At 34.3% G+C, this 9,821-nt stretch overlaps 2 protein-coding genes across 3 annotated transcripts in view; both read right to left on the bottom strand.

Moving 5' to 3' along the window:
* Positions 1-2,308, bottom strand: part of LOC119637103 (cleft lip and palate transmembrane protein 1-like protein) — a 2,935-nt gene extending 627 nt beyond the window's left edge. The window contains exons 1-3 of one of the 2 annotated variants that reach the window (XM_038032931.1): positions 1,749-2,308; positions 1,237-1,674; positions 369-1,169 (exon numbers count right to left, since the gene is read on the bottom strand). In XM_038032931.1, coding sequence (XP_037888859.1) covers positions 384-1,169; positions 1,237-1,674; positions 1,749-2,195 — 1,671 coding nt within the window. In that variant the 5' untranslated portion in view covers positions 2,196-2,308 and the 3' untranslated portion in view covers positions 369-383. Of the gene's footprint in view, positions 1-25; positions 1,170-1,236; positions 1,675-1,748 lie in introns of those variants that run through there. The other variant, XM_038032929.1, reaches the window with a different exon arrangement.
* A 1,980-nt stretch (positions 2,309-4,288) lies between these two features.
* Positions 4,289-6,495, bottom strand: LOC119637091 (brahma-associated protein of 60 kDa). Its single transcript, XM_038032913.1, has 3 exons — positions 6,260-6,495; positions 4,957-6,180; positions 4,289-4,891 (listed from the first exon to the last, which is right to left on the bottom strand). The coding sequence occupies exons 1-3, from the start codon at positions 6,380-6,382 to the stop codon at positions 4,736-4,738; spliced, it is 1,503 nt and encodes a 500-aa protein (XP_037888841.1). The 5' UTR covers positions 6,383-6,495; the 3' UTR covers positions 4,289-4,735.
* Between the last annotated feature and the right edge of the window lie 3,326 nt (positions 6,496-9,821).

Genomic DNA, 9,821 nt, shown 5'->3' with positions numbered 1-9,821 from the left:
ACACTGAAATAGATTTTTGTATTTCACTTCTAAACGTTGCAATTGGAATATTATTGTTTAAGATATTAAATAAATATGTCGTTTAGGAAATTAAATATATATATATATATATATATAATATATGATATAGTCTTAGTTGGTTTAAACAATAACCGATCGATTATGCTAAAAATCATTTCTACAATGGCCGGTTAAACATGATCGGCTTTACAACTTTCTATAAATTTGTTGCAAACTTCTTTATCTTTCTTTATAGACATGTATCGAGCATAGAAATATTTATTCAACGCAGATAAAAGAAAAAAAAATTGAAAAGAAAATCAGATAGAGGCGAAACGATATGTAAATTTCTTCCACAAACAACTTACATTAGAAATTCAAAATTACTTAGTTTTCTTTTCCATATCTGTATCAGTTTCAATATTCTCTACTCGCTCGGTCTCTGTATCATCTATAGATTCCGTTATACTTAGGCCGGAATCGACGCGATTTTTATCGACCGGATACAACCAACGTTGATACAAATAAATAAGAAAGACAATATCATCACGTAGACATGCCACACGATGAGCCGTTGGCATTGTAATTATGATAGCAAAGAAATCATCTATAAATGTATTGAATGCCTTGTACATAAACGAACGCCAGGGTAAAGCGGCCACTGACTTCAATTTGTAATTGACAAACAATTGCGGCAACATGAAGAGAAAACCAAAGGCATAAACACCGTTTACCAAAGAATTCAAAGTCCATGAATACCAACTGCGATGTGATTTATATAGTAATGAGTAAACAGCACCGGCTATGCATAGAGGATAAAGTAAGTAGCTAAGATATAGCATGCCCTGCTTATCAAACTCTTCAGTCTTTTGCTCAGCTGCGCCAAGGGATTTCGATGGGTTTTGCCCCACTGCTGAAGACCTTCTACGTAATCCTCCATTATAAAATTCCAATTTAAGTATCTTTTTGCACTTCCATAATTCAATAAAAACACCCAAACCCACTGGCACTAAAACCAGCAAGGAAGTTTTCTCATCCATCAAGTAAAAAAATATGACAATTTGGGAAAAAGCTCTCCATAATGTTGTTCGCGTAGACAAACCTTCATAAGACTTTTTCTTACGCCAAAATATTATGTCATTCTTAAAGGAAAGAAAATCGAACAGCAACTGAAAGGCAAATTAAAATAATTTAAGCATTCAAGCACCGCCTGTCTATCTATTAATGACTACGTACATGTACGCTTGCTACAAACACAGTGACGAGCAGCAGATACAAATTAGTACCCGAAAGCATTGATTTAACTTCATCAATATCTTTTTTGGGTATACCCATATTCTGCATCATCGCAATAGAATGTTCAAAAAGAAGCATGAAGCGCAACTTTCCAGTCCCAATAGGCTGATAATGATAATTTATGGTAAAACTTGTCATATTTGTAGAAACTTTTACCAAATCCTTAGGGCGCGTATTAAAAAAGTCTGTCTTCATAATGGGTAAAATCTGTCTATATTGATTCACGTGTATGTATTTAGCCATTTCTGGTGGTACATCCTTAGAACTCAACGATATATCATCAGTTAGCAAAACTACGTAAACATCGGACATAATATGTGTTACTGGTTTATTGTACGTATTTTTTTTCCTGGCCGGTTTGGCAGCAATACTTTGTTTCTATTTAAAAAGAACAGTTCGTTGTTTCAGTCTTTAGTTTCACAATAAATGACATCTTTTGTTCGTTTACTTACCCCATTCTCACCCAATAAATTAAACGTCTCTGCCTGCGGTTCCATATAGTCAGTAATACGTGTGCTATGAATAATAGTTGGTCCATCGCGTTTTAATGTTTTCCATTCTAATGGTTGGCCTTCGGCCGCTAGTACTACTTGCATATACAAACTTCCATTACGACGTGTTGCAGCTGGCAATTTTATTTCGTATTTTCTATTGAATTCATGCCAATAATCAAAACTGCTGAGGCTTTCTAAACTTGTAACTTCTGACGATATTGGATTAGGTGTAGTAGATATAAATAAGGCTAACTGCATACGTGGTTTAGTCGCAAGGAACGAGTAATAACAAGGCACGTCAGTGCATTTCAATTTTGTAAACAGCTGTGCCACCGTCCACATGGAATGACCAATATAGCCCAGAAATGCCACACCCAATATTGTACTTAACGAAGGTAAATACATTGTCCTTTATTTTTGATTTTTAGGAAGTTTATAAATTTTCTTATTTTACAGAAACTGTTTTGGAAGTCAGTTCAGTAATAAACATACCACACGGGCCGGTTGCCGTATAAACACAATTGTAGGTCTGCTTCTTTTTTGCGACAATGTATGTGAATAAGAAATTGTTAGCCCAATGCATTCGATAAATAATAATTAATATTACCACTAGATGGCTCTTAGCATCTACGACTGCAATTTCGTACCATCAACTCAAATCAAAACTCAATGAGAATATTTGCAAATGAATTGCTTTATAATTTAGACTTAGATTAGACAGTAACGTGTCGAAAAATGATTTTAGTTTAGCAATACTTTATTTATAAAACCTCATTAACAAGAGCATTGTCATTGAAAGAGACAAAAGCTCGGTGTACATATATAAAATGCCCGATCATGTAGCATATTTACGAATCTTTGAAAGAGGTAAATTGTTCTTCGGTGGTATGCAATTTCAAATTAAAGAATAGATAAGTTTGATCTGAATATGGATGTAAAGATTTTAGTATATTTTTCGTGACCGATGAATTTTGTGAATTGTCACAGTCGCAAAAAGAATGATAGGGACCTGAAATTTGGCACGAACATTCCTCGATCGACTAAGAATATCTTATTAAAAAATGGGCGTGAGGAGACGCTAAAGCGCGTTACACTTAAGTTAAACTGGGTGAAATTGACTATTTCAATAACATATGTAATATGTAAAAAAGGTAGGTAAATCTAGTGTTAAAAGAGGAAGATAATATATGTTATATATATATGAACTTTTTATATAGCATTTATTCGATTTTGCGATTCATCACACGGAGCATTTCTTCCTACACATTGTTGGGAATTGTTTCCAAGTTCTATTCTACTAAATTCCTTGTCAGGTGAAAATAAGCCAAACAGTATAATATTAAAAATTTAAATTTTCTTAATTATGTTATGATAAAAAGCCTATGACTTTATAATTTTTAATTTAGATATTTAGACAGGCTTTCTGATTCTTCAGCTTCTCTTAACCTCAGGCATTTTGTGATTTTGTTAAACATTTTACTCAGTAATATTTCGCTTTCACATAGGAAAATCAGATTCTGTGTGCATGCACGCTTGCATATTTTTCAAACTACTTCAGAAACATGTCGAAGGATATACAAGAAGGGGCAATTTTCCATTTTGCGATCCAAGCAATGAGCAAGCGCAAAAAGGAACCTACCCATACATATTGGATTGTGTAAGCAATCGCTTGTTTAATGAGAACTCCAAAAAGTAAAAAGAAATTGCATTGTATTCTAATGAAGTGCGGTGGAAGACTCTGACAGCCTCTTCGCAGTCAAAAATTTATTGAGTTCCTTTAATCAAACCTCAGAAGTGCGTTTGCTGGAGGGAAAGCCTTTCTCTATGTAGTGAGAAGCTGTCTTATTAAAGCCTTTAGAGAACTTTTAGTCTTCTGATATATGCATTTCTTTACGCTTATTACAGGACCTATTGAGTGAATTAAGGAAAATCGCTTTTTATATCTTCATTAATCGGAATTATAGGCGTGATCTATAATCCGATCGAATGGTAGAATTGACGGGTTTATTAAAGAACATGGCTTACATTGACGGATTGTATGTATGTTTTGCAAGAAAACCTTCTACAAGTTGTACGATTAGATATAAAGGCCGAGTTTGATTTTAATTTTTTTGACTGTTTCGAAATTTTCATGTCGTCTCTCTGGAATATTTCGTTTTAATAACTGATTACCCGTAGCAACAGTTTTCCTTGAAAGAAAATTTTTTCTCGGCACGTACGCATTCCTGTTGGCTTAAAACCGTTCACTTCGAAAATAGAAATTGGCCATGAAGCGAGATAATTTGTGAAACAAAAGGAAGCAATTCTAATATCGAACAGTTTCTCCAATTCCATTGCTCTATCATTAGGGTAGATTTAAAACAATTATTTCTATCACAAAATATTCGCTGTGCCATTTCTTTCCTTTCGGAGACACTTCATAAATGTCTTCGAATCCAAATCTTCTTTTCAAAACTTGTTTTTTTTTAAAAAGCATGCCCTATTTGAAAGTGAGGTAATTTTTTTAGTACTTATAACCTATATTTATCTGACAAATATTTTGTATATACATTACCCAACCCGTTCTAACAAACTAATTTACGTCAATTTGAAATGATTACGAAATAAATTTCATTATAGATACAAACATTCCACTTGCGGCTTTTGATCATGCCATTTTTCTCTATATAACTTAGTTGATAATTTAATGTGAATGATTACTAATTCGTTAAATTTTATTTTAATACTTCCAGATATTTTCTAATGAAATCAAATGTCAAATTATAAGTTTAGTAGTTTTAGTAAGTGTTTAGTTTTGTAGCTTGTCACATACGAATGTTTAAGAAATGAACGTCATCTTAAAAAAGCAAAATTATCTTAATTCTAGCACAAGCGTGAGAGAAGAGAAAATTATAGTGAGGGAAAAACGTTTTTTGTTCTAGTTTGACGCATAAACTAGAATAATATTAACCACTACGTATACCCAAAACTTGTTCCAGTTCGGCTCGTTTCTGATTGACTTTTGTGAAGAAATAACGGGAGACAGCCTCGTGAGTCCAAGGCTGATAATAAAACTCAGCTCGCCGTTCTTCTTCGGGATTACCAGCTACATCGGTCATCGCCTAAGAAATTAGTGAAACGATTAGATTAACTTTTCTTTGCAAAATTTAGTTGTTTTTAAATCTACCTTTAGGTCCCTGGTCTGACTAACAATCCAACGTTGTATAAACGTTTGCGGATCTTTTGCAAAACTTAGGAAAAATTCTCGATTGGTTTTCATTTGATTAATTGTATCCACGGTCTCATGGATTTTGGCATCGAGACCTTGTATCTCTTGCTGACTGGCAGTGCTAATTAAAAAGTTGTTCATTTGATTTTTAAGCGTATCATCAACTTCAACATCAATATCGTAGCAAGCAGTTTGCTTATTTTCAGCTCCACTTTCTATGAAATGATTAATGACGATCGGATCTGGCGGATGCAGTAAAGGATTAAGCCTTTGCGGTATTTCAGCAAATTTCATGCGTTGACAACCAAAAATCTGCTCCAGATATTTATCGCAGTTAATATACTCGCGTTCGTGAGCATCTTGCAACTTATGAGTTTTAATGTACTGCCATAAAGCTGAAATAATAACCGGGCGCGTTTGAGTATGCACTCCCAGAAGGCGAGCCAAACGTGGATCCAGCTTAAATTGCAAAGGCTGATAATCTAATAGTAAAAGTATGGTACAACGAACATTGCGATCGCCTGGCCTTTTGACTTGAAAACCATCTGTCTCTTGCGTAGTGTGAGTACGGTGCCATTCCACCAAATGATTATCAGGGCCGTACAATTCCTTATCTAATTCTATAACCAAAGATTTAAAAAACGAAGAAAATTTACGCTTAATCTTAGTATTTGGATCGCCTTTGCCATCTTCTAATAATCGGCCTTCTACACGTAGTTCCCAAGAGGCTACTGAACCCTCATCGCCCTCGTTGGTAGGCTCTTTACTTGGATAAAACGTATTCGATATAAATATACGTAATTTACGTTTCTGTTTCATAGGGCGCTTTAAGGCTTCTTGTATATCTAGACGCTTTCTCATAATTGTGGCATCTAATTTACGTTCGAATGTCAGCAAGTCCATGTAAGCTTGTGATTCCGGTACTAAATCTCGCACTTTTTGTGGCAAAATTTTGTCAGCCAATTTTTTCTTCTTTTTGGCAGGCACAAAATCACCCTTGTTTTGAGCACTACTTATATTACGCGATTCCGCGGAACGTTTACTGCCCCCTCCTGAACCACTGCCTCTTAAGCCACTTTGGAAACCTGGCTGAGAGGCACGTTGATGTAAGGATGGTCCACCCGGAGGATTAGTATTCCCAGCCACTGGTTGTGGCGTACTGGGATGTAAAGGAAACCCACGCTGTTGATTTGGATTGGATAAAACAAAAATTGTTAGACGCTATTTAATCATAACTATCTCACTTTGCCGTACAACATACCGGAAATCCTGTGCCTGCTGCGTAAGGTCTCATGCTGGCAGTTTGAGATGGTGGCGGTTGATAACGCGGTTGTGCAGGCACTGGAGATTGACCTGGTTGACCAGGAGCAAATCTTTGCGACATTACCTAAATATTCTTTAAAACTCTGCGAAATAAAATCGAAAAAATTTTCAAGTGTAAATCTTATAATATATTCGTGGTGAAAACTGACGCCATCTTGATTGTCAGATCGTGTTTTCACCGCTTTCGTGGACAGAGATTGCCATTCTAGCGCATTTTCAACGTATTCGGTTAAAAATTTTTATCGGAATAAAAAGTATACATTATTAACAGTAAATTGAAATTGTGTACCTCCATTATTATATTTAAAAATCAACACGTATCTCAATAATCTCAGGATGAAGTTGAAAATTAGTCTATTGATTATGTAACTTTTAGTCAATTAACTCCCATTTCGACGGCGTAACTTGAAAACCATTTGGTTTTGCACTATGTATGGCTCTCGTCATTCGACCTTCCTTACGAAAAAATAATTTTGCACTTCATTAACTTTTATGTATCAAACTCCAACCATATAATTATGCTTTAGCAAAATTGTGTGTTCAACTAATTTTGCGTTATGTGTTATAGTGCATAACCACCCATATTGACTTACGTTTTTTCCGGTTAGGGGTATTATTGAGGCAATTGGAGCGCAAAGAATAAATATTGATTTGTTTACCTTTCAAAAATTGAATATTACTTGTTTTGTTTCAGCTCTTTGTATTATTATTATTATAAATTTTTATAAATTTAGCCAGAGAATAAATTCTAAGACTAAAGTCTTAAAGCACTAGCATCTGAGGCTTTCGGCTTTATTAAAAACTCTACCGCACTTGAGATTTGAGCCCACGACCATTGAGTTGCTAGTCGAGACTCTTGCCTACTCGGCCACTCAGGCGGACGTCAGCTCTTTGTAAGAAAACTACTTTGTTTGGAATTTAATTTACTTATTTTTATTCTATCTACAGCTGTTTTTCGTAATAAATCCAACTCTAGACAACCAAAACTACCTTTGAACAAGTTAGAACATTACTGTCGAGCAAGGTCCTCTGTAAATACCCTATACCACACCATTTTATTATTATAGAACACAAAATTAATATCTTGTTTCTATATAAAGGCATATTTTTTATGTGCGTATTTATGGGGAAGCGGGTCCTAAACACAACCTAATGTAGTTCAAGTTTAATCCTTACATAGTGCAGGATCCAAAAATAGACGTAGTTGGTCTAAATTTTGTAGAGTTAATTTTTTTATGAAAAAAGTATAATATTATGGGTCAATTTCCATCACCACATATTAAAACTTAGGCTTTTCTGCTCTGCAAAAGAGCAATTTTCGAGAAAATTCTTATTAGGACTCAAAAAGTAGGCCGAGATGGTCCAAATTTGTCACAGTTAATTATTTTATGTTAAATTATTATTATAATATAATTTTCGTCGTGAAGCATTGAAAATTATACGTCTTTCTCGTATGAACTTTAATTGTCGCTATATGAGAGAAGGATCAATAATTTCCCCAATCGGTTCAAAGTTTTCATACCAATTTAGAATGCCGAAATGCTACTACTTAGACACTTTTGTCGAGAAATTTTTAAAGTTATAGTTTTTTCTTTATATGGGAGAGGTCGAAAAAGTGGCGTTCGTCATTGGGTCAAAACACGTCACTGCACCAACTTTCATCAAAATATCTCAAAAATTGCGACCTGTAATTTGAACACAGACATCAGACGAGCAGACAGGTTTAGATCAATTCAGATTGTGATTCTGAATCGATCGGTATAATAAAAGGTCGATCTATCTAAAGGGCTTTTTCATGCTACATGCGACCGCACTACTTAAAATACTCTGTACCCAAGTGATGTAGGGTATAAAAAGCAACGCTAATGCAAAACTAAAGCTAGTATCAAAAAAAGCTAGTTAGCTTTCGTATGATTTGACAGGTACAAAAATCGTTTCTCCCAGTTACTGCGCATACGTAAAGCAAAAAAACTCGAAACCTAGCTATCGTCTAATAGAGTAGGTTTGGAAAATCACTTGACCTTCATAACGTAACTTTTCATTGAACAGCTCGAGGGCTCGAAGATAATTTTTTGTGTAAGTTATGGTTATTTATTAATTTCGTAGAGAAAATAAAATTTATCCATGCCAATCGTTTTAAAATTGCAATTACAGAATGGCTCCGCTAAAACTTCCGATGGATGAAGAAGATATTATTTGGATGAAAATGAGTATTTCCATCAATAGAGGCTATAGATTGAACTGACATCCTTTCCGACAGTGAAATTTTGACTATAATCACACTCACCTTTGCCTTTGCGCCGTGCCGGCTTATTGTAATATCGATTCGGAGCTTAAAATTTCAGTGTTATAAGAAGGTTGACTTGCCAATACACGTGCCCTGGAAATTTTTAGAAAATTATTCTTTTACAAAGAAGACGGCTTTGTGGAAATACTAAGATATTTGAAAATAGTATAGCCTGGACTGTGTTCAGAGGAATTCAAATCACATGGCAGAAGGTTAGTTTTTCAAAATAATATTAATATAGGTTCATGCTCTAATAATGCGTTTTACAAGTGTTGTTCATAAACGTCTTTTCTACATTTATTTATTTATTTATTTACTTACACATAAAACTCAACTAAAATAAATTAACGGTCGAATTCAATTGACTCTTAGAAGCATATCTCATAAAAAAATTATTATTAAAAAGTAACATAAAGGATATAAAGAGATGTTAAAAAATTTAAAGAGCACCATGTAACCAAATTATTTAACTCAAGTTGAAACTTTACGATTCGAAGAAAGTAAACAATTTAACGTCATCAGCGCACATTAAGATCTAGCTGGATTTACTAGCCGGGGGGAGATCACTAATGTATAAGTTAAATAAAAGAGGTTCTAAGTGGCTGCCTTGAGTGACGCCAGATGTCACGGGAAATTCATTCGAGGTGATGAAGTTAAACAGAACGCTGAATGGTCTATTATGCAGATAAGAGCTTATCCATTTTATTAAGTAGAAAGGGAAGTCAGAGGCATGGAGTTTGACTATCAATACGGTATAGTTAAGTCAAACACTTTACTAAAATCAGTATACACGATATTCGTGCCAGAGTCACTAGTCATGGTGGCATGCAGGAATATAAGATTTAATAGCTAAAAGTTAAATGCTGAGTAACAATTTGCTCATACAATTTAGGTAAGACACTTACCCTGGCGATGCCTCTATACTTTTCAATATGAAGTCTATTTCCACATTTGTGAATTGGAATAAGGAAATTGCTCTTCCAATATAAAGGAAAAACACCTGATTTCAACCTTTTCTCATCCTATATTTATCATCAGTCCATAACAAAAGAGAAGAACACAGTGTAATAAATATAAGTAAAAAAAAACATTTTTTTATTAATTTATTTTCCGCCCTAAGAATTTGGTTGGTCTTTTACATTGAAGTTTTGACATTGTTTTAACTATCAGAGGTTGTGCAATTTTGCAATAATACATTGTCTTCTTATTGATA

This window comes from Glossina fuscipes, unplaced genomic scaffold, assembly GCF_014805625.2.
Source record: "Glossina fuscipes isolate IAEA_lab_2018 unplaced genomic scaffold, Yale_Gfus_2 43, whole genome shotgun sequence".
In the NCBI taxonomy this organism is placed as follows: Eukaryota; Metazoa; Arthropoda; class Insecta; order Diptera; family Glossinidae; genus Glossina; species Glossina fuscipes.
This window is presented reverse-complemented; position numbering and strand designations above follow the sequence as displayed.